This window comes from Moschus berezovskii, chromosome 3 (genome assembly GCF_049115385.1).
Source record: "Moschus berezovskii isolate FMDL1 chromosome 3, NW_MosBer_1.0, whole genome shotgun sequence".
Classification (NCBI taxonomy): Eukaryota; Metazoa; Chordata; class Mammalia; order Artiodactyla; family Moschidae; genus Moschus; species Moschus berezovskii.
In genome coordinates, this window is record NC_142462.1 from 108,231,823 (window position 1) to 108,257,362 (window position 25,540).

A 25,540-nucleotide genomic window follows, 5' to 3' on the forward strand; every position below is an offset into this window, starting at 1 on the left:
TCCCCTGAATATCATATGCATGACGAACTTCTGTTCATCACAACTTTCACAGTCTCTGACTTGAGACGTTCAGGGGCTCACTGATTCCTTCTGAAACCTTACCCTGTATTGTCCACACTCAAGGATCATAAGGTAGAAACAAGACAATTAACAGAGACCTCCTGCTAAGCTTGTCTTGCAGAGCACCAGGTAAACTAGGTATGGAAACACTGACTAACGGCATCTTTCACTGGCACACTGACGGACTAAAATGATTGATCGTGAACTTTGTACATCGTTCGCCATAAACCTACCATGTATAACATGTGGACCTATCCTGATATTGCACGTGCCACCTGTGAAGAGACATGAGGGACAGTCACCCCTGTACACAGAATTCCTGAAACTTCTCCTTCATTTCCACCAGATATTTCAAAGCTGCCTCCCCATCTTGCTCCCTACTTCCACACAAAAGCCCATCAGGGAGACAGATCTGAGCTTTGCTTCCTGTCTCCTTGCTTGGCTGCCCTGCAGTAAAGCCTTTCTCCTTCTGCAAAAGACCTTTCCCTCTTTCAGTCTTGTGCAGGGCAACGGTCTCACTTGTTTGGTTTCACTTCCTTTCAGCCAGCTTTGCCAGTGGACGTGAGTAATCGGGCTGCTCTCCCAGCCCCTGGGGCTCATGGGACACTCTGAGACTACATTTAGCCACTCATCTGGACACCTCCTGTGGTCATGAAGACCCTACAGTTTTGGGAACCAAGAGATCCCATCCTAGACTTGATGCCTTCTCCACAGCCTCACCCTGGGAAATGAGGCACAGTTCTCCACTTGGGGCATCCGAACTCAACTGGGTATCCATAGATATGCTCCAAAATATTAACAATAATCATTTCTAAATACTATGTGTGGGTTTTACTTTCTTAATCTATTCTGTGTTCTCTACTGATTTTTATTTTTATATTTTATAAAGAATATAATATTAAAAAAATGAAAGTTGTCAATAATTACTGAAACATCACAAATGGTGGAGTGTGTTATTGTATAAATGGTGTTGCAAAAATATCCCTCAATTTTGGGACTTTCCTGGCAGTCCAGTGGTTAAGAACCTGCCTGCCAGTGCAGGGGGATATAAATTCGATCCCTGGTCCAGGAAGATCCCGCATGCGGCAGAACAACTAAGCCCTTGCACCACAACTACTGAAGCCCAAGTGCTATAGAGTCCATGTGCCACGACGACTGAAGCCTGAGTGCCTAGAGCTCATGCTCCCCAGCAAGAGGAGTCCCTGCTCACTGCACCTAGATTAAGCCCACCCACAGCAATGAAGACCCAGCATAGTCAAAAATTAATTAATTAATTAAAAAACCACTATTTAAAAAATTCAGTTTGAACCACATTTCACATGCTAAACAAAAACAGATTTCCTTTAACTCCATACTCTCTTTTCTGGAGAAAAGCACAGAGACCTCAGGTTAGTTGGAACCAGAAGGCTGATGATGTTGACTTCTGATTACCTCACAACCAACCAATCAGAAAACTGTCCATAAGCTGAGAGCACACACCCCATAACCCTCTCCTAAGCATGTGATCTCTTCCTCTTTTCCCTCTGTTATCTCAGAGCAAAACCTGGGGAATTGGAAGCTGTTCTTTTGGGACATGAATCCACCTTCTCCCCAGGACTGTGGGCTTCTGGAATAAAGCTATCTTTCCTTTCCACCAAACCAATACTACTCAGTATTGGTTACTTAGGTGACTAGCAGTTAAATCTGAGTTTGGTAACATATGCAATGTATTAAATATATATTTTGAATATGTATTCACACACATGCACACACATTTACACATATATGAAAGTCTGGAGGAAACAGTACTCTTGTAATGGTATCATGAGTGGTGAGAATATCAGTTCAGTTCAGTTCAGTTCAGTTGCTCAGTCATGTCTGACTCTCTGAGACCCCATGAATCACAGCACGTCAGGCCTCCCTGTCCATCACCAACTCCTGGAGTTCACTCAAACTCATGTCCATAGAGTCGGTGATGCCATCCAGACATCTCATTCTCGGTCGTCCCCTTCTCCTCCCGCCCCCAACATTTCCCAGCATCAGAGTCTTTTCCAGTGAGTCAACTGGTCACATGAGGTGGCCAAAGTATTGGAGTTTCAGCTTTAGCATCAGTCCTTCCAATGAACACCCAGGATTGATCTCCTTTAGAATGGACTGGTTGGATCTCCTTGCAGTATAAGGGACTCTCAAGAGTCTTCTCCAGCACCACAGTTCAAAAGCATCAATTCTTCGGCGATCAGCTTTCTTCACAGTCCAACTCTCACATCCATACATGACCACGGGAAAAACCATAGCCTTGACTAGACAGACCTTGGTTGGCAAAGTAATGTCTCTGCTTTTTAATATACTGTCTAGGTTGGTCATAACTTTCCTTCCAAGGAGAATATAGGTGATTAATATTTCCTTATTTATAATCTACATTTTCAGTTTTACTATAATGAGTATATATCATTTTTTCTTAATAAGAAATTACTTTAACAATTTCACTAACCCAAATTAATTTCTTGATCAGTTTTCTATATATATAGCACACTTACATTATTTCCAATTTTTTCATGTGAATAAAAATACTGAAATTAAAAGAAAAAAGAGAAGAATCTCACATGAACATTGTCTTAAGGGAAAAGAAGCCTAAAAGTTTAGGGTTTCTTAGGACTTGAGTACATAGCATTTTTTTTCAATCACAAAGTTTGTTTTTTAAGAAAGTGACAAGAATCACTAATATATGATGAATATTAGCATACAAGGATCCTGTCCAGGTGGTTAACAGACAAACATATTCTTATACTTCGACAGTTTCCATGCTCTGAGGGGAAAAAAATTTACAACAGTTGAGTAATAAGATAGGAACAATTAAAATAGATGCACGTTTTAATTTTCCATGTGTATGCATTTTGTTGATAAAATTTCACTCTTATAAAATAATTCATGCATTTTTTTATGAGGGAGAACTCTCTCGAGGTAACAGTGTTTGGTGTTCATTAACTTGATTCTTACAAAAGGCTGAAAGGACTTTCCTGTTCATGCCAGGGCAAGCTGACTCCTCTGCAGTCAGCGCATTTCAGTGGGGCAGAAGATCTAATTTGCTCCCTCAGGGCTGTTTCTGCATGCACCATGGCCACCTTTGTGGAGCTCAGTACCAAGGCTAAGGTGCCCATCTTGGGAGTGGGCACCTGGAAAGTAAGTGTGCAAATACTCGGACACCTTCTTCCCTTGAGCGGCTTTGGGCATTTCCTCCTGTCCTGAGGGAAAGCCTGGAGGCAAGGGTTTTGGGGAGGTAAATATTGGGCGCTGGAGGCAGGACTGAGGTTGCTTTCTCAGGGCTGATTCAGCAGTAGTGCTCCAAGACTGACTTTTCCCAGCAGTGGTGAGAGCTTGCCTAGCAAGTACCAAGTTTTAAGCAGTTTAAGTGAAAGTGTTAGTCGCTCAGTCGTGTCTGACTCTTTGTGACTCCATGGACTGTAGCCCACCAGAAGAAAGGATAGGTAGATCAGTAGCAAATACTTATTTTTCTTTCATTGTTTGGCTTGGCTAGATTAGACAGAATGTGGTATTTTTAATGTCCTTCCTCCCTTCTCTCTTTTTGCTTCCTCCCTTCCTCCCCGCTCCCCTTTCCTTCTCTCCTTTCTTCGAAGAAAGAAAAACTTTCTGCCTTCGAGTGAGGGGAGACATTCCATTTTTACAAGGTTTTCTATTTCTCCTTTTCGAAACAATAATTATATAATGTCTTTTATCCACTGACTCTTAGGTGTATGCCTATTGCTCTGCTTCAAATTTGACACTCACTGTGGCACTTACCACAATCACCTCATGTACATTCGTGCGTGTGCGTGCTAAATCATTTCAGTCTTGTCCAACTCTTTGTGACCCTATGGACTGTAGCCCACCAGGTTCCTCTGTCCATGGGGTTCTCCAGGCAAGAACACTGGAGTGGGTTGCCACGCCCTTCTCCAGGGGATCTTCTTGATCCAGGAACTGAACTCTCATCTCTCACATCCCCTGCATTGGCAGGCAGATTTTTCACCATTAGCATCACCTGGGAAGCAGCAATAGCTTCAGGAGGCAGATGCTGTTGTCATTATTCCCATTTTGCAGACAAGGTTTAGAGAAATTAAGCAATCTGCTCAGGTCACACACCTAGCATGAGATGAGCCTGAATTTATGAGGGAATAACTATTTTCTCTCTGAAAATTCCTTTACTTTATTTCAAAATCCAGTGTGTAGCCTGGTCATTAGAAAGAGTTTGCATTCTCTTCTACATACCTTGACTTCCCTGGTGGCTCAGACGGTAAAGTGTCTGACTGCAATGTGGGAGACCTGGGTTCAATCCCTGGGTTGGGAAGATTCCCTGGAGAAGGAAATGGCAACCCACTCCAGTACTCTTGTCTGGAAAATCCCATGGATGGAGGAGCCTGGTAGGCTACAGTCCATGGGGTTGCAAAGAGTCGGACATGACTGAGTGACTTCACTTCACTTCACTTCACTTCACTTCACGTCTACATACCTGGAGACACTTTTGGGCTGGAACGTGAACCTGGATCAGACGGAAATAGACTTGAGCTAGGATGGGACATTAATCATAAAGTTAATTCACTTTTCTTCCTTCTCTTTCTAAAAGTTTTCCAAAGCATGCTTTCTTCCCAGGTAATCCCCTAGAAAAGGGGATCTCAGGGAAATCTTGGTTTGGAGACGCTGGGCTGAGTAAGACAGCCGGTGGAAGGTGGTCTGGGGAGATGGTTTTTTCTTTTTCCTTCCAGTCTGGCCTAGGAAAAGTCAGAGAGGCTGTGAAGGGGGCCATTGACATAGGATATCGCCACTTGGACTGTGCTTATGTCTATGAGAATGAACATGAGGTGGGGGAAGCCATCCAAGAGAAGATCCAAGAGAAGGCTGTGGAGCAGGAGGAACTCTTCATAGTGAGCAAGGTACCAAGGGCTCACCTGGTGGGAAAACTACACTTAAAGCACGCAGAAGTGTTGGGTCTAGTCAGCACCCAGAATTCTGTCTTTTCATACTGTTCAGGGGGTTCTGGAGGCAAGAATACTGAAGTGGTTTGCCATTCCCTGCTCCAGTGGACCACATTTACTATCTAGATTTGCAGTGACCCTAGCACAAATATATGCAGCTTATCTCACTATATGGGGCATCCCAGAACTCTCCACTGTGACCCATCCATCTTGGGTGGCCCTGCACAGCATGGCTTTGTTACACAAGGCTGTGATCCATGTGATCATTTTGGTTCGCTTTCTGTGATTGTGTTTTTCATTCTGGAGGCTTTGGGATTATAGTTCTTGCTTCTGTCTGCCCTCTGATGGATGAGGTTAGGAGGCTTATGCAAGCTTCCTTATGGGAAGGACTGGCTGTGGGGAAAACTGGGTCTTGTTCAGGTGGGCAGGGACTTGCTCAGTTAATCTTTAATCCAGTTGTCTGCTGGTGGGTGGCCTGTGATCCCTTCCTATTAGTTGTTTGGCCTGGGGCAACCCAGTCCTGGAGTCTACATGCTCTTTGGTAGGGCTATTCAGTTCAGTTTAGCTTAGTCGCAATTCTTTGCAAAACCAGGAACTACAGCACTCCAGGTTTCCCTGTCCTTCTCCAACTCCCGGAGCTTGCTCAGACTTCTGTCTATTGAGTCAGTGATGCCATCCAGCCATCTCAGCCTCTGTTGTCCCCTTCTCCTCCTGCCTTCGATCTTTCCCAGCATCAGCGTCTTTTCCAATGAGTCAGTTCTTCGCATCAGGTGGCCAAAGTTTCAGCTTCAGCATCAGTCCTTCCAGTGAATATTCAGGACTGATTTCCTATAGGATGGACTGGTTGGATCTCCTTGCAGTCCAAGAGACTCTCAAGAGTCTTCTCCAACACCACAGTCCAAAAGCATCAATTCTTCGGTGCTCAGCTTTCTTTATAGTCCAGCTCTCATGTCCATACATGACTACTGGAAAAACTATAGCTTTGACTAGATGAACCTTTGTAGGCAGGGCTACTGGAGACCTTCAAAAAGGAGGAGATACCAAGGGAACACTTCATGCAAAGATGGGCACAATAAAGGACAGAAATGGCAAGGAACTAACAGAAGCAGAAGAGATGAAGAAGAAATGGCAAGAATACACAGAAGAACTATACAAAAATGATCTTAATGACCCAGATAACCATGATGGTGTGACCACTCACCCAGAGAAAGACATCCTGAAATGCGAAGTCAAGTGGGCCTTAGGAAGCATTACTACAAACAAGCTAGTGGGGGTGATGGAATTGCAGCTTATCCATTTCAAATCCTAGAAGATAATACTATTTAAAGTGCTGCACTCAATGTGCCAGCACATTTGGAAAACTCAGCAGTGGCCACAAAACTGGAAAAGGTCACTTTTCATTCCAATTGCAAAGAAAGGCAATGCTAAAGATTGCTCAAGCTACCATGTAATTGTGCTCATTTCACATGCTAGCAGGACAATGCTCAAAATCCTTCAAGCTAGTCTTCAACAGTATGTGATCTGAGAACTTCTAGATGTGCAAGCTAGATTTATAAAATGCCAACAACTGTTGGCATAGAAAAAGCAAGGGAATTAAAAAAATATATATATATATACTTCTGTTTCATTGACTACACTAAAGCCTTTGACTGTGTGGACCACAACAAACTGTGGAAAATTCTTAAAGAGATGGGAATACCAGACCACCTTACCTGCCTCCTGAGAAAACTGTATGCAGGTCAAGAAGCAACAGTTAAAACCAGACATAGAACAAAGGACTGTTTCAAAATTGGGAAAGGAGTACGATAAGGTTGCATAGTGTCACCCTGCTTATTTAACTTGTATGCAGAGTACATCATGTGAAATGCTGGACTGGATGAATCACAAACTGGAATCAAGATTGCCAGGAGAAATATCAACAATCTCAGATATGTAGATGATACAGCCCTAATGACAGAAAGAGAAGAGAAACTAAAGAGCCTCTTGATGAAGGTGAAAGAGGAGAGTGAAAAAGCTTGCTTAAAACTCAACATTCAACAAACAAAGATCATGGCATCTGGTTCCATCACTTCATGATGGAGTGATGGAGAAAAAAATGGAAACAGTGGCAGACTTTATTTTCTTGGGCTCCACAATCACTACGGACGGTGACTGCAGCCGTGGAATTAGAAGACACTTGCTCTTTGGAAGGAAAGCTGTGACCAACCTAGACAGCATGTTAAAAAGCAGGGACATCACTTTGCCAACAAAGTTTCATATAATCAAGGCTATGGTTTTTTTCAGTAGTAATGTGTTGATGTGAGAGTTGGACTACAAAGAAGGCTGAGCACTGAAGAACTGATGCTAAATTTTGGTGCTGGAGAAGACGTTTTAGTGTCCCTTGGACAGCAAGAATATTGAACTATTCAATGCTAAAGGAAATCAACCCTGAATAATCATTGGAAGGACTGAGGCTGAATCTGAAGCTCCAATACTTTGGCCACCAGATGCGAAGCGCAGACTCATTGGAAAAGACTCTGATGCTGGGAAAGATTGAGGGCAGGAGGAGAAAGGGTGACAGAGGCTGAGATGGTTGGATGGCATCACTGACTCAATGGAGCAAACTCAGGGAGACAGTGAAGGCCAGGGAAGCCTGGCATTCTGTAGTCCATGGGGTCACAAAGAGTTGGACACCACTGAGTGACTGAACAATAACAATTCAGGTCACTTCCCCCAGCTGTCTTCATCACTGTCTTTATAAAGTCCCTGGACACAAACATCCACATTATAATCCAGTGTTGGTGCATTGATGCTGATGCTACCCACCTATCTTGAGTGGGTTTCCCCCTAGAGGAGTAGTCTCCATTGAGCCAGGGTGGTGTCTTTAGCATCCCTGTTCCCTATTGGTGGGTTCCATCTTCCTCCTGGCAGCCAAAAGCTAAGGCTGCAATTGGATCCTGAAGCTCCACCTTTCAGCACTGTGGTCTCAGTGGTTGTAGCCCAGAGGTTCTCAGCTGGCAGGTACTTTGGAAAATGGTGGGACATACTTATTGTCATATATGAATTTCACTTCAGTTCAGTCTAGTAAAAGCAAGTACAGAATGTTATAAAAACAGGGAGGGGTGGAGTGAGAGAGGGTTGAGAATCACTGAATATGCATTATACCCAATTTGCTAAAAGGGACTAGTTACAGATGCTTGGAAAGTGCATGTATCTTGTGGGACAAATAGACCCCACTGGTTGTATCTGGATAAATTCCTTGTAGAGTTATCATTTGTGGCCCATGGGCTTGGAGACATAGGCGAGCAGTAGAGGACCACCTGTTCCCAAAGGCTTAGGAACTTAAATGCTGGTCACAATTCAGAACTTCAGAAACCGTCCTGCTGAGGAAGAGAATGGCACATGTAAACAAATGCTGAGTCTGTGCCCAAATATGGTACCTGATGTAACAAATACATAGAATACCAGGTGAGTCTCAAAGATAACTTGCCCTTGACACTTAAGTGATGTCAGTGACTTCCAGAGCAACCTGGTGACCTTGCATCCCTGGATGATGCATCTTAACCACCTGTGCTGCAAATGGGCTGCCCCTGGGGTTAGCTCAAGCTGAGGGTCAAAAAGCAGGGAAAGCAGAGAAAGGTGGCCCCTGCTCTGTCCATTGCTGACTTCTCCCTGCTCTGCTCTGCAGTTGTGGCCCACCTGCATGGAGAAGCATCTAGTGAGGGAATCCTGTCAGAAGACCCTCAAGGATCTGAGACTGGACTAGCTGGACCTCTACCTTATTCACTTTCCGCAGGCATTACAGGTTGAAGTTCCTCCCCGTCCCAATCGCTGGTTCCTGGGCACGTGTTGGAAGATAGCAGCTGTGTCAGGAGTGGGTAGGGGAGGGTTGGGGGCTGGAGGCTGGGGACCAAGGGGAGCTGAAGCAAGAGGCCTTGTACTTCAGGACTCCATAGGAAAGTTTTCAGGATGAGATGGTGGAGCAGAAAGATACTGGCCTGAAAAGGAGTCCAAGTCCATGGACCAATGTGGAGGTGGCCCCACACCTTGGCTTTCTCTGTTACGTTTGAGAAAACTTTGATTTCTAGCAGCCCAGACAAGCTGCATCTGCCACGCCGCTTTGATCCTGATTCTATGCCAAGGACTCTCCTCCCAGGGAAGCTCTTACATAATGCTGTTTCAGGGCTCAATCCTCTCGTTAACTGATGCACTGGGAATGCCATTTTGGAGAAGAGCCCAAGTATGATCATGCTGAAAAGTAGCCAGTGCTCAGTGAGAAAATAGGACTCTGCTCCTGCCTTTGCCAGAAAGACATGAACTCCCAGCTCTCTTACCTCATGAAATTGAACTTTGTCCCCAAGTGCTTGTGAGAAGTCCATGTCCACAGGGCTAACGGTGGCTTTTGGGATGTGCTTATGATAGATTTTAAAATCAGTCCAGCAGTTTCTGGGAATTCCCTGAAGGCCCAATGGTCAGGACTCCATGCTTTCACTACCAAGGGCATGGGTTCAATCTCTGGGTAGGAAACGAAGATCTCAGAAGCTGTATGGCATGGCCAAAAGAAAAAAAAGTCCAGTAATTTCTAAAATACAAGAATTTTTGTTTTATACTCTAGCAGATTGATCTAGAGATTTTATTTCAACTCAGCTTCTTGAAATTTATACTGTGGAGCTTGAAAAAAAAAATGGTATGCAGATGTGGGTGTTTAGGATGAGTCAGGATCCTGAAACCTCACTTGACAGAATCAAGTGTTCAGATGCACACTGCGCTAAGCTTCTTGTTTCGCATTTACAGCCTGGGGAGGACTTTATTCCCAAAGATGATAAAGGCAATACCATCATCGGTAAAGCGACATTCTTGGACACCTGGGAGGTAGGTTCCGTCTTGTTCACAGTGAGCTGGGAGTTAAAACTTGCCTTCAGTCATCTACAAGGGTCTACATCAGTGTGAAGGCGCCCAGGTGCTCAATGAGGTTTTATCTCATCATCATTTTCTAATTCTTTGAACTCCTTCCTAATCACCTTTGACTTTCGGGGTTCACCTGATACTTCTTATATTTTTTAAAACTAAGACCAAATCCTCAAAGGAGACTGGGAATACAACATGCCTGACTTCAGAGGATACCTGGTTTATTCTTAAACCAGGGGGAGGGATTTGAAACAGTGTTGCCCTGGGATTGCAGGTATTGATTAAAGTAACTTAGTGCAGGTTATTTAACTCCTCCAAACCTCAGTTTCTTCTGCTTCTTAAAAAAAAAAAAATCTTCCAATAGATAATAAAATATAAAGCTTCCCGGGTGACTCAGTGGTAAAGAATCTGCCTGCCAATGCAGGGGACACGGACTTCATCCCTACTCTAGGAAGATCCCTCATGCCTGGGAGGAACTAAGCCGGTGCTCCACAACTGCTAAGACTGTACTCTAGAGCCGGGAGCAGCAGCTACCGAAGCCCATGTGCGCTGGAGCCGGTGCTCTGCAAAAAAGAACAGCCCCTGCTCACCGCAACTGGAGAAAACCCCCGTGCAGCAATGAAGCCCGGTGCGACCAAAGAGAAAAATAAATTCATCAAAAAGCAACAGAAAGACATTTAAAGTTAGCAATAATAAAAGAGCGATGATTATGTGATTAAGAGCCATTCTAAATAATAAGCCATTGGCAATATCTCATGAGCAAGAGCGTATACACACACACACATATACACAATCACTTCAGTTGTGTCTGACTCTTTTTGATCCTATGGTCTGCAGCCCACCAGGCTTCTCTGTCCATGAGATTCTCCAGGCAAGGATACTGGAGTGGGTTGCCATGCCTTCCTCCAGGGATATATGTGTGTGTATGTATACATATATATATATATATATATATATTCAGTTCAGTTCAGTTCAGTTTAGTCGCTCAGTCGTGTCCGACTCTTTGTGACCCCATGAATCACAGCACGCCAGTAAATCAAGTTCTCTTGGGAAAATCTTATGAAGGCATCATTCTGTCAAACATTCTACTATCTTGAGCATATAATTAAATATAAATCCATGGTAAATGTGACAGAACATCCCTGCTGTACAAGCCAAAAGCTGGTTGAGCCCACATACATGAAGGTGGGTTCAAACTTCGTTTTAAAATGCTGTTTTTCTTAGATTTACATATCCTTTTTAACCTAATGACCACACAAGTCTTTATCCAACTACATAATCTTAAACACTTATTTGATATATTCACTAAAACAAATTTATGAAACGTGAATTTTCAAGAAAATATACTACTTTCTTTCTGCTAGTGCCAAAAGAGTAGCCATAAAGAGAAACATGAATTCTGGTACTTAACTAGTTTTTTTAAAAAGTCAACATATTTATTTTCCTACCACAAACAACCTCCTGTGAGAAAAATATTTCAGGATGATGATTTAATGAACCATCTAACGGTGGGAAATCAATCCTGAATATTCATTGGAAGGACTGATGCTGAAGCTGATGCTCCAATACTTTGGCCACCTATTGCAAAGAACTGACTCATTAGAAAAGACCCTGATGCTGGGAAAGATTGAAGGCAGGAGGAGAAGGGGATGACAGAGGATGAGATGGTTGGATGGCATCACCAACTCGATGTACATGAGTTTGAGCAAGCTCCAGGAGTTGGTGATGGACAGGGAAGCATGGTGTGCTGCAGTCCACGGGGCTGCAAAGAGTCGGACATGACTGAGCGACTGAACTGAATTGAATGTTTTATGTGCATGGACTCAACTCAGTGAATGTTTTATTCCTGAGAATGAAAGTTATGATAAGACCTACAACAGAGCCTAAGATTTCAATAGACTAAGGTTTGCATTAAATTTGACAAGAAGGCTCTGTCATATACATTACCTTGGTAAAACAAGACCTCTGAAATATCTTAGGGATTATCCTTTGTGAGCTATGCAGAGACTGAGACACCTCTAGTGTTGTTTCCACAAGAGTTTTGACCTTATTCTTATTTTCTCTTTCTTTTTTATTTTTTTTAAGTTATGAAATTATGATAACACATTTACATGAGACTTGGAAAATACAAGACAAAGTTACATATAGTTCCACTGTATGTTATGATGTTTTTAAGTAGATAAATTGAGATTTTTAGTTGGAGTTTCAACATCAAACTCTCAAAAATTAATAGAATGAATAGACAGAAAAGCAGAAGGAAATAGTAGACCTGAAAAGTCTACTATCTTAATTCAACATAATTAAGATTTATTTCACACAACAGTAGGATACAAATTCAAGTTCTCATAGACTATAAACTGGGAGACACTGGAACATATTCAGGGATATAAAACAAGTTGGGAAAGTTTTATGGTCTAAATGTATTGAAATCATACAGAGTCTGTTCTCTTTATCACTGTGGATTTATGTTAGAAATCAAGATATATGAAAATAACCCACATATTTTCAAGTGCAGTGTGACGTTTACCAAGAGAGATCTTTGACTTATCCATTGAAAGCCTCAATAAGGTTAGAAGACTGAAAGAACACAGAGGGGGGTTGCAGGGAAGAAAGCATTTAAATGAGAAATTAATGTCAAAGATACTTTAAAAACTCCATGTATTTGGAAATTAAATGTCCACTTTTAAATGATGTTGCCCTCATTCTTAACAAATACTTAATAGTATTCATTGTGAAAACTATATCATTGTTCTCTGTAAAAAGTACCCCGATTTTCACATTGCTGTATCCTTAGAATGGATTTGAGAATGATTCCTAAATGAAAGATTTGGATGAGCAAGTTCAAAGAATCTAGGAAGAAAAGGCAGGACTGAAGCAATCAACGTTTATGTGGACCCATAAGCAGTTCAATTTGGCAATAAGGAGTTCATGATCTGAGCCACAGTCAGCTCCTGGTCTTGTTTTTGCTAACTGTATACAGCTTCTCCATCTTTGGCTGCAAAGAATATAATCAGTCTGATTTCGGTGTTGACCATCTGGTGATGTCCATGTGTAGAGTCTTCTCTTGTGTTGTTGGAAGAGGGTGTTTGCTATGACCAGTGCGTTCTCTTGACAAAACTCTACTAGCCTTTGCCCTGCTTCATTCTGTGCTCCAAGGCCAAATTTGCCTGTTACTCCAGGTGTTTCTTGACTTCCTACTTTTGCATTCCAGTCCCCTAGAATGAAAAGAACATCTTTTTTGGGTGTTAGTTCTAAAATGTCTTGTAGGTCTTTATAGAACCATTCAACTTCGGCTTCTTCAGTGTTACTGGTTGGGGCATAGGCCTGGATTACTGTAATATTGAATGGTTTGCCTTGGAAACGAACAGAAATCGTTCTGTCATTTTTAAGATTGCATCCAAGTACTGCATTTCGGACTCTTTTGTTGACCATGATGGCTACTCCATTTCTTCTAAGGGATTCCTGCCCATAGTAGTAGATACAATGGTCATCTGAGTTGAATTCACCCATTCCAGTCCATTTTAGTTCACTGATTCCTAGAATGTCGACGTTCACTCTTGCCATCTCCTGTTTGACCACTTCCAATTTGCCTTGATTCATGGACCTAACATTCCAGGTTCCTATGCAATATTGCTCTTTACAGCATCGGACCTTGCTTCTATCACCAGTCACAACCACAACTGGGTATTTGTTTCGCTTTGGCTCCATCCCTTCATTCGTTCTGGAGTTATTTCTCCACTGATCTCCAGTAGCATACTGGGCACCTACCGACCTGGGGAATTCCTCATTCAGTATCCTATCATTTTTCTGTTTGATACTGTTCATGGGGTTCTCAAGGCAAGTACACTGAAGTGGTTTGCCATTCCCTTCTCCAGTGGACCACATTTGGCTGTGGTCCATGTGATCAGATCGACTAGTTTTCTGTGATTATGATTTCAGTGTATCTGCCCTCTGATGCCCCCTAGCAATACCTACTGTCTTATTTGGGTTTCTGTTACCTTGATTGTGGGATATCTCTTCACAGCTGCTCCAGCAAAACGCAGCTGCTGCACCTTACCTTGGATGAGGGGTATCAAATTCAGACTTAAATTGAAGAAAGTAGGGAAAACCACTAGACCGTTCAGATATGACCTCAATCAAATCCCTTATGATTATACAGTGGAAGTGAGAAATAGGTTTAAGGGACTAGATCTGATAGATAGAGTGCCTGATGAACTCTGGACGGAGGTTCGTGACATTGTACAGGAGACAGGGACCAAGACCATCCCCATGGAAAAGAAATGCAAAAAAGCGAAATGGCTGTCTGAGGAGGCCTTACAAATAGCCGTGAAAAGAAGAGAAGCGAAAAGCAAAGGAGAAAAGGAAAGATATAAGCATCTGAATGCAGAGTTCCAAAGAATAGCAAGGAGAGATAAGAAAGCCTTCCTCAGTGATCAATGCAAAGAAATAGAGGAAAACAACAGAATAGGAAAAACAAGAGATCTCTTCAAGAAAATTAGAGATTCTGAGGGAACATTTCATGCAAAGATGGGCTCAATAAAGGACAGAAATGGTATGGACCTAACAGAAGCAGAAGATATTAAGAAGAGGTGGCAAGAATATACAGAAGAACTGTACAAAAAAGATCTTCATGACCCAGATAACCATGATGGAATGATCATTCACCTAGAGCCAGTAATCCTGGAATGTGAAGTCAAATGGGCCTTAGGAAGCATCACTATGAACAAAGCTAGTGGAGGTGATGGAATTCCAGTTGAGCTATTTCAAATCTTGAAAGATGATGCTGTGAAAGTGCTGCACTCAATATGCCAGCAAATTTGGAAAACTCAGCAGTGGCCACAGGACTGGAAAAGGTCAGTCTTCATTCCAATCCCAAAGAAAGGCAATGCCAAAGAATGCTCAAACTACCGCACAATTGCACTCATCTCACATGCTAGTAAAGTCATGCTCAAAATTCTCCAAGCCAGGCTTCAGCAATATGGGAACCGTGAACTCCCAGATGTTCAAGCAGGTTTTAGAAAAGGCAGAGGCACCAGAGATCAAATTGCCAACATCCACTGGATCATGGAGAAAGCAAGAGAGTTTCAGAAAAACATCTATTTCTGCTTCATTGACTATGCCAAAGCCTTTGACTGTGTGGATCACAATAAACTGTGGAAAATTCTGAAAGAGATGGGAATACCAGACCATCTGACCTGCCTCTTGAGGAACTTGTATGCAGGTCAGGAAGCAACAGACAGAACTGTACATGGAACAACAGACTGGTTCCACATAGGAAAAGGAGTACGTCAAGGTTGTATATTGTCACCCTGCTTATTTAACTTATATGCAGAGTACATCATGAGGAATGCTGGGCTGGAAGAAGCACAAGCTGGAATCAAGATTGCTGGGAGAAATATCAATAATCTCAGATATGCAGATGACACCACCCTTATGGCAGAAAGTGAAAAGGAACTCAAAAGCCTCTTGATGAAAGTGAAAGAGGAGAGTGAAAAGGTTGGCTTGAAGCTCAACGTTCAGATAACAAAGATCATGGCATCTGGTCACATCACTTCATGGCAAATAGATGGGGAAACAGTGGAAACAGTGTCAGACTTTATTTTTTGGGGCTCCAAAATCACTGCGGATGTTGACTGCAGCCATGAAATTAAAAGACGCTTACTCCTTGGAAGGAAAGTTATGACCAACCTAGACAGTATATTCGGAGAAGGCAATGGCAAGCCACTCCAGTACTCTTGCCTAGAAAATCCCATGAATGGAGGAGCCTGGTAGGCTGCAGTCTGTGGGGTCGCTAATTGTCGGACACGACTGAGCGACTTCACTTCCACTTTTCACTTTCACACATTGGAGAAGGAAATGGCAACCCACTCCATTGTTCTTGCCTGGAGAATCCCAGGGATGGGGGAGCCTGGTGGGCTGCTGTCTATGGGGTCACACAGAGTCGGACACGACTGAAATGACGCAGCAGCAGCAACAGACAGTATATTAAAAAGCAGAGACATTACTTTGCCAACCAAGGTCAGTCTAGTCAAGGCTATGGTTTTTCCAGTGGTCATGTATGGATGTGAGTTGGACTGTGAAGAAGGCTGATCGCTAAAGAATTGATGCTTTTGAACTGTGGTGTTGGAGAAGACTCTTGAGAGTCTCTTGGACTGCAAGGAAATCCAACCAGTTCATTCTAGAGGAGAACAATCCTGGGTGTTCATTGGAAGGACTGATGCTAAAGCTGAAACTCCAATACTTTGGCCACCTCAGGCGATGAGTTGACTCACTTGAAAAGACTCTGATGCTGGGAAGGATTGGGGGTGGGAGGAGAAGGGGACGACAGAGAATGAGATGTCTGGATGGCATCACCGACTCGATGGACATGAGTTTGAGTGAACCCCGGGAGTTGGTGATGAACAGGGAGGCCTGGCGTGCTGTGATTCATGGGGTTGCAAAGAGTCGGACACGACTGAGCGACTGAACTGAATAAGCAGTTCAACAGAAACCTTCTTGAACACCCTGAAGCAGATGGGAGAAAAAGAGGGAAACGATGTCAAGATGTACCTGTACCTGCTCCATGGTACACAGAAACAGTTACATTGGCTCATGGCCCAACTCAGGTGGTTTGGGGACTTTGCAATCTCATCAGTTCTAAACTTTTTTCACCCAGTTTAAAGACGACATCGTCATCTACCCTAGTGGTTCTCTCTATGCATTAAAATCACCTGGGGAGTTTTAACGCCCCGAGGGCTGAGACCACATGCTACACAAATTTGGTAAGAAGCTCTGAGGGTAGAATCTGGGCATCAGTATATATATGTGTGTGTGTTTTTGACTGTTTAGTTTTGGCCACCCTGGGTCTTCACAGTCGCCCTCGGGCTCCCCCTTGTTGCGGGGAGCACAGGTTCCTCTCCAGTGGCACTGTACCAGCTTCCCGCTGCGGTGGCTTCTCTCGTGGAACACAGGCTCCAGGTGCACCGGCTCAGTAGTTGTGGCGCACGGGCTTAGTTTCTCCACATGCAGCATGTGGGATCTTCCTGGACCAGGGATCCAACCCGTGCTCACTGCACTGGGAGGCGGATTCTCAACCATTAGACCACCAGAGAAGTCTCTAGGCATCAGTATGTTTTAAAGCTGTCAGGTGATTCCAAATTGCAGCCACATTTGAGAACCACTGGCTCAACTGTCCCCCGAACACCGCATGCTTGTCCTCACCTCAAAGCCTTTGCTCCTGCTTTCCTCTCTACTCATGGGCTGGGTGGAAAATTCCTTTCCCCCCCTTCTTTCTTATTTTTTAAATTGTGGAAGTATGATAACACATTTACGGGAGACGTGGAAAATACACAACAATGTTACATACAGTGCCACTACATATTACAATTATCTTTTTAGTGGATAAATTAAGATTTTTAGTTGGAATTTCAATATCAAGCTCTCAAAAATTAATAGAATGAATAGACAGAAAAGTAGAAGGCTCTTCTTCTTCTTCTTTTTTCACTTTAGTCGTGTCTGACTCTGTGTGACCCCATAGACGGAAGCCCACCAGGCTCCCCCATCCCTGGGATTCTCCAGGCACGAACACTGGAGTGGGTTGCCATTTCCTTCTCCAATGTGTGAAAGTGAAAAGTGAAAGTGAAGTCGCTCAGTCATGTCTGACCCTTAGCGACCCCACGGACTGCAGCCTAAGAGGCTCCTCCACCCATGGGATTTTCTAGGCAAGAGTACTGGAGTGGCTTGCCATTGCCTTCGTCGGTAGAAGGCTCTAGTAGACCTGAAAAGCACTATCAACCAATTCACTGTAGTTAAGATTTATACAATTTTCACACAACAGCAGGATACAGATTCTATTCAAGTTCCCATGGACTATAAACCAGGAGACACTGGTTTATCCAGGGACATAAAACTAGGAACAAAAATTTCAAGGTCTAAATGTATTGAAATCATTCAGAGTCTGTTCTCTTATCACTGTGGGTTTATGTTAGAAGTCAAATTCTTTTTATTAATTCTGCTAATCCACACATACTCCTGTCCCAGAGAGGACTAAACCAAACTAGGGTACTTGAGATTCCTCTAGCAGTGGCCAAAGTCGCCTCTTTCTATGACAGGCCATGGAGGAGCTGGTGGATGAGGGGCTGGTGAAAAACATTGGGATCTCCAACTTCAACCACTTTCAGATCGAGAGACTCTTGAACAAACCTGGACTGAAATACAAACCAGTGATTAACCAGGTAAACTGTTTAGTAAAGGGTAAGTGTTCTGCTCTATTATTTCTTAGATGTCTGCAGGCAAGTTCAGTGCTTTGGACCAAGTGTCATCTTGAAGGTCAGGCATCACGTACTTTGTGGGTCATGGGAAACGAGTCTTGGGATCTGGTTTAGCCAGCCTAGCAGGGGGCAGGATTTGGCCTTTGCTGATAGGCCTTTTTCTGTGTGTAGAACTCCCTATGAGCAGCTCAAAAAAGCAGGTGGATATTCCCAGTGATGAGAATTGCTTGCTTTTACAGATTGAGTGTCACCCATACCTCACACAGGAGAAATTGATCCAGTACTGTCAGTCCAAGGGCATCAGTGTCACGGCTTACAGCCCGCTAGGCTATCTAGATAGGTCTGGGTGAGGCATCTGATCTTTCTCTCGACATTCTTTTAAGAAAGCCATCAGAAAGAAAAATGTGTGTAAGGCAATGTGCCTGGCATACTCAAACAGTGGGCAAAATATGGAAACTTAAAAAAAAAAAAAACAGCAACCCTTTGGGAATACTCCAGTTTAGCCACCCGGCACTGGACCAGCCTTTGCAAAAACTCCTGAGGCTTCAGAACCCATGGCTGGACCCATGGGTAAGACATGAAGCTTTCAAATCCTTTTGCCTTATCTGCCACATGAGGAAGACTGACGATCTGCCTTGGGCGCATCACTGGAGTAATATTCATCTATATATGGTAGCCATGGTGATTATGCACACCAACCATCTTTCTCCCCCTAGGGCCAAACCAGAGGACCCTTCTCTACTGGAGGATCCCAAGATTAATGAGATTGCTGCAAAGCACAAAAAATCCACAGCCCAGGTATAATGTGTATAGTTTCTTTACCTGCCAAAAATTAGTTTTGATGCTTTTGAACTGTGGTGCTGGAGAAGACTCTTGAGAGTCCCTTGTACTGCAAGGAGATCCATTCAGTCCATTCTAAAGGAGATCAGTCCTGGGTGTTCATTGGAAGGACTGATGCTAAAGCTGAAACTCCAATACTTTGGCCATCTCATGCGACGAGTTGACTCACTGGAAAAGACTCTGATGCTGGGAAAGGTTGGGTGTGGGAGAAGAAGGGGATGACAGAGAATGAGATGTCTGGATGGCATCACCGACTCGATGGACATGAGTTTGAGTGAACCCCGGGAGTTGGTGATGGACAGGGAGGCCTGGCGTGCTGTGATTCATGGGGTTGCAGAGAGTCGGACACGACTGAGCGACTGAACTGAACTGAACTGAATTCTTAACATTGTCTTCATTTAACTCCTGTATTTATTTTATTTTTTGGCTATGCTGGGTCTTCATTACTGTGAGAGGGAGTTCTCTAGTTAGGGTGAGTTCTCTAGTTAGGGTCTACTCTTTGTTGCGATGCATGGGCTTCTCATTGCTGTGGATTCTCTTGTTGCAGGCTTCGGTAGTTGTCGTGCATGGGCTTAGTTGCTCTGAGGCATGTGGGATCTTCCCGGACCAGGGATCGAACCAGTATTCCTGGCATGGCAAGGAAGATTCTTAACCACTGGACCATTGGGAAAGCACCCATTTTACTCCTTGAAGGGAAAGGGAACAAGAGAGGTAGCCCTCTAAGGCCTTTCCTTGAAAGTCTGTTTGTTCGGACCTCCAGGAAATAGCATGGTTATCACTGAAAGAAGGATGGCCTCTAACAACTTCTGTTGAGACTGGAAGACCAAGAACAAGAACATGGCTTTGCAGCCAAAACACTTGGGTTCAGATCCCAGCTCCACTACTTATCAACCTCACAATCCCAAACACTATCCCAGGTCACTTTATTTTTAAAAAAGGAAGAATATAGGGTAGCTGTGAGGATTAAGGGAGAGAATTGAGCAGAGGACTGAGAAGTTATCTGATAGCTATAAAGTGCTCAGGGCATATTAGCTATTGTAACTTAATAAAGACAGTGAATGGCAGAGATATTTCATTTTCTGAAAAAGTAGAGGGAGTGGTCGTTGCAGATGAGTGTAATGAGAAGTTCGCTTCTGCACAGGTTCTTATCCGGTTCCATATCCAGAGGCACATGATTGTTAATTCCCAAGTCTGTGATGCTCGCACGCATCGCCGAGAACTTTCAGGTAAGATTCTGGCTGGTTCAGTTCAGTGGTTCAGTCGTGTCCGACTCTTTGCAACCCCATGGACTGCAGCACACCAGGCTTCCCTGTCCTTCACCAACTCCCGGGGCTTGCTCAGATTCCTGTCCATCGAGTCAGTGGATGCCATCCAACCATCTCATCCTCTGTCGTCCCCTTCTCTTCCTGCCTTCAATCTTTCCCAGCATCAGGGTCTTTTCTAATGAGTCAGTTCTTCGCATCAGGTGGCCAAAGTATTGTATTCAGCTTCAGCATCAGTCCTTCCAGTGAATATTCAGGACTGATTTCCTTTAGTATTGACTGGTTTGATTTCCTTGCAGTTCAAGGGACTCTCAAGAGTCTTCTCTGACACCACATTCAAAAGCATCAGTTTTTCGGTGCTCAGCTTTGTTTATAGTCCAACTCTCACATCCATACATGACTACTGGAAAAACCATAGCTTTGACTAGACGGATCTTTGTCAGCAAAGTAATGTCTCTGCTTTTTAATATGCTCTCTATGTTGGTCATAGTTTTTCTTCCAAGGAGCAAACTGGTTTTCTCCGTGGAGGAGGGGATGGGAGAGACAACTTCAGCAGATCTCTCATGCTGTCCCTGTGTTTTCTATGGGCTTCCGCCACCTTCCCACCACCTTGCCATCTCTCAGGCCAGGGAGCTGACCTCAGGGCTGCGATGAATGACCCACGACCAAGGGTGGGCTGGGGGAGCAGCCGGTGATGTCCTGTCAGGTCTGAGCACAGCTGTCCCTCTCACCACTGAGTGAGGAGGTCTTGGCTGTCCCTAAGCAGTTATGTCGTGGGCCACACACAGCGGCAGACTGTGCTGCCTAAGCTTCTGCCTCCCGGCAGCAGGAGAGGGATAGACCGTACTAGAAGACCTGCCCCTGTGTCCATCAGGGGGCATGCACACTGTGCAGCTCAGAGCCTGTAAGGCAAGGAGGCTTATAGGCTTTGGAACACAAAACCTCAGAAACACGGCAGTCTCTGTGTAGCACCCAATTTAGAGCCGTTCGTGTCTGGCGGACATAATGGGAGAACCCCCCTTGGCTAGTTACTGCTGTGGATGTGAGCTTGCTCCCTCCTAGTGTGGCTGGAGATCTCAAATTGCACCAGGAACTGGCTTGCTGATGATGTTCTGGAATTCTCACTTTTCCAGGTCTTTGACTTTAAATTGAGCGATGTGGAGATGGCGACCCTACTCAGCCTCAACAGAAACTGGCGGTACTACACCTTTAACTGGTAAGTGGCGCTGGGCTGAGTTAATTAGGAGGATTGCCAGGAGCTTGTCTAAATTGGTAGAAGTTTAGCTAGAAGGATTGAAAGATAACTGGAACTACTTTTATTTCAAATGCCATTTTCTGGTGGTGTTGAAAATCAAAACTGGAATACCTAGACTCATTATGAGGAAAGAGCGGGCGTGTGTGCTCAGTCATCTGACCCTTTGTGACCCCACGGGCTGCAGCCCACCAGGCTCCTCTGCCCATGGGGATCCTCCAAGCAAGAATACTGGAGTGGGTTGCCATGTCCTCCTCCTGGGGATCTTTCCGACCCACGCATTGAACCTGGGTCTCCTGCATTGCAGGCAGATTCTTTGCTATCTGAGGCACCAGGGTAGACATATAATTAACTGCTGCATATTGTGGGAACTCCTGGATGTAATGCTGGAATCTTAAGAGAGAACATGTTGTCAGTAGGTAGAAGGCAGAGGCAGTCATTCATCCACTAAGTATTTACTGAGCATCTACTATGTGCCAGACACTCTCTAGGTGCTTGGGATATCATCCAGACAAAGTTCCTGCCTTCACAGTCTTACATTCTAGTAAGGGAGTACAGAAACAAACTCACAAATAAATACGTTGAGTAAGTGTGAATCCTACAACTGACAAAGAACGTGAATTGTAGGAAGGCATTGTCTACCTTCTCTACTCCAATCCATTCCCTATTCTATTCTAACTTCTCTATTTTCTATTGAGAGAATACAGAAATAACCTCTCTCTCTCTCTCTCTCTCTCTATATATATATATATATATATATATATGTCAGACTGCAGTAAAGGCTCTGCAGAAAAATCAAGTAGGGTAGTAAGGGAAAAGGGAGTGGAGGGTGGTGGGGGAGTGATCCCTTACAATAGGGGGAGTCAGAGGAAGCTTTGCTGATTGGTGACAGTTGAGCAGAAACCTGAAGGAAGCGAGGGATGAGCCATGTGGATACCTGGGGAAGAGCATTCTAGGCAGTGAGGACAGCAAGTGCAAAGGCCCTGAGGTGGAATTGGGTTTAGAGCACTTGAGGAAGAGGGTGAGTGGGGCTGGAGCAAAGAGAGTCAGCAGCAGAGGGAGAAGAGGGGAGGTCAGAAGTGTCAGGGGCTCAGAGCAAGCAGAGCCAGGTAGACACTGTGAGGAGGGCCTTTGCTTCGGGCTCTGAGGGTGCTGAGAAGCCAGTTGAGGATTCTGAGCTGAGGAGTGGCATGATGGGGCTTGTGCTTTAAAAGCCCCACTCTGACTTCTGAATTGAGAGACTACATACAGGGAGACTGCTGGGATAACCCGGGGAAAAGACGACAGTGGCTGGACCCGGGTATTGGTAAGTAGAGAGAGTCATCTTATTCTAAATACATTGGGAAAGCAGAACCAATCGGATCTGAGCCATTAGGATTCAATAGAAAGAAAGAAAGAAAGAAGAAATTGAGAAGTCGCTCAGTCATCTCTGACTCTTTAGCCCACCACGCTCCTCCATCCATGGGATTCTCCAGGCAAGAATACTGGAGTGGGTTGCCATTTCCTCCTCCGGGGCATCATTCCTGACCCAGGGATAGAACCCATATCTCCCGCATTAGGCAGACACTTTAACCGCTGAGCCACCAGGGAAGGAGGCTTCAAATTCTTGGTTCTGGTGTTAGTTGAATTACACAAAAGATGGAATCGCCATTTGGGGGAAAGAAATCAGGAGTTTGCCTTGGGAAATGTTTACAATACCCAGTAAAGTTCTGAGTGTGTAAAAAGTGAAAGTGTCAGTCACTCAGTCGTGTCTGACTCTTTGAAACCCCATGGACTGTAGCCCGCCAGGCTCCTTTGTCCATGGAATTCTCTGGGCAAGAATACTGGAGTGGGTCGCCATTTTCTACTCCAGGGGATCTTCTTGACCCAAGGATTGGACCCGAGTCTCTCCAGTCTCCTGCATTGGCAGGTGGATTTTTTACCACTGTGCCACCTGGGAAGCCCTTACTTTTGTTGGAGAAAAACAAGCAGCAGCTACTTAGAATGAAAAGGAGTGTCAAAAGTAAAATGAGGGAGGTGGGAGGGAGGCTCAAGAGGAAGGGGATATATGTATACTTATGACTGATTCACCTTGTTGTATGAAACCACCTTGTGTTGGTATGCAACCAACACAACATTGTAAAGCAATCATCCTCCAATTAAAAAAAAAAAGTAAAAACAGTAAAAAAAAAAAAAAAAAAAGTAAAGTGAGGGACTTCCCTGTTAGTTCAGTGGCTAAGACTCCATGTTCCCAATGCAGGAAGCCTGGGTTCTATCCATGGTCCGGCAACTATTAATAAATCCCATGTGCCACAATGAAAGATTCTGCATCCCAAAATGAAGTTTGAAGATCCTATGTGTCGCAACTAAGACCAGAACAATTAAATAAAATAAAAATTTAAAAGTAAAGTAATACCTTGCTGGAGAGGAAACTGCTTCTCCTCCAGAGGCGTTAGAGGGGTGGGACTCAGGAATGAATCCACCCAGTTCAAATCCCAGCTCTAACACTTAATGTATTAGACTTGTGACCTTGGGCAAATTTCCCAGGCTGCTTTCTTTATTTACAAAATTGTAATGATAGGATTAAATACAACTAACATCTCTTGAGTGTTAGCTTAGAATGTGTCAGGCACCCTAAGCCCAGTGCATGCACACATTCAATGATCATAACAAGCCCAAGTTATTCTATTGTCCCTTCCAGGGTTATTACTAGCTACCATTATGAAGCTTTCTGGTGTCCTGGTCACCGTCCCCCCACTCTCCTTCCTAGCACACCCTTCAGATCTGTTTGATGGAAGGTGGAGGAAGACTTGGGTTCTTGTAAAATCTTGCGGGAAGGGGAGAGTCTGAGAGGGCACAAAGCTCATAGGATCCATGAAGAAGAATGCTGTTTAACCGAGTTTAACATTGGCATATTCTTCACGACTGTTTTCTCTGCAGGCTGAAAAGTCTGGAGGAGTATTTCTATGCAGAATATTGAAGCTGAATCTCTTGATGCACATTCTCCTTCTTCATCTTACTGAAGTGAAATTCTCTCCACCAGTGTCCTATTGCAGCCAAGCTTGTCTGAAATCACACCGAGCCTGCCCTGCTGAAGTCCAGGGGTTAGGCAGTTGCTGTATCTGGACTGGTTTGTTCAACCAAAGGAACAAATTACAACTGGGAGATTCGACTTAGATAAGCCAATTACATTTTTTTTTCCCCTCGCTTCTTGGATTTGATCACAGGAACTCCGCTAAACTTGAGGATATAATGACTGAAAATAATAAAGAATAATAATAACCAACATGTAATGAGAGTTTACTATATGCCAGCACTATTTGGGTGCTTTTTGTATGTGTGATTCACTGAATCCTGCAACCACCCCTTAGAGGGAGATAAGCTTACATTTCTCAGAAGATGAAACGCAGGAATGGGGAGGCCAAGGCACTTGGTCAGGGCCACTCAGGTTATAAGTGGATGAACCAGGTTTCAAAGGCTCTGGGAGATCTTTGGTTTCACTGGCAATCAAAATGTAATCTACAAACTGAAGAAAGGCTCCCTCATATAACTGTAGGTCCTTTAGATCTTTGGCTAGGGCTTCCCTAAAACTGGGAGAAGCATTCTTGAATCTCTGGGGAGGCACAATCCAGCAGAACTGCTGTTTCAATTTGGCCTCTGGGTCAGCCTATTCAAAAGCAAAAAATGCCTGTGATTCAGGACTTCAGGATGTGCAATAAAAGGTCTCTTTGTGACCCCGTGGATTGTAGCCCGCCAGTCTCTTCTTCCATGGGATTCTCCAGGCAAGAATACTTGAGTGCATAGCCATTCTCTTTTCCAGGGGATCTTCCTGACCCAGGGATGGAACCCAGGTCTCCTCCCTTGCCGGTGGATTCTACCATCTGAACCACCAGGCCCAAAACTGTAAGCCAGCAGAAATCTCCAGAGAAAGTAAGGTATAGGCGTTGGGTGCCACCAAATGAATGTCCTCAACTACCTGATTTATTGCTCTCAGGTCCTGTATAAAGTGATATTCTTGGGTCTCCAGCTCTTGAACTGGTAGGATAGGAGTGCTGTGTGGTGACT

The 25,540-nt window shown here is 44.1% G+C and overlaps 1 protein-coding gene across 1 annotated transcript; it reads left to right on the top strand.

Moving 5' to 3' along the window:
• Nucleotides 1-3,153: 3,153 nt before the first annotated feature.
• Nucleotides 3,154-24,455, top strand: LOC129552114 (aldo-keto reductase family 1 member B10-like). The gene is given in 11 exon segments (XM_055420280.2): nucleotides 3,154-3,219; nucleotides 4,797-4,964; nucleotides 8,674-8,790; nucleotides 9,780-9,857; nucleotides 17,984-18,106; nucleotides 18,382-18,488; nucleotides 18,859-18,940; nucleotides 20,124-20,162; nucleotides 20,164-20,208; nucleotides 21,378-21,442; nucleotides 24,416-24,455. Coding segments are annotated over 11 exon segments (930 nt in total).
• The last annotated feature ends 1,085 nt before the right edge of the window (nucleotides 24,456-25,540 follow it).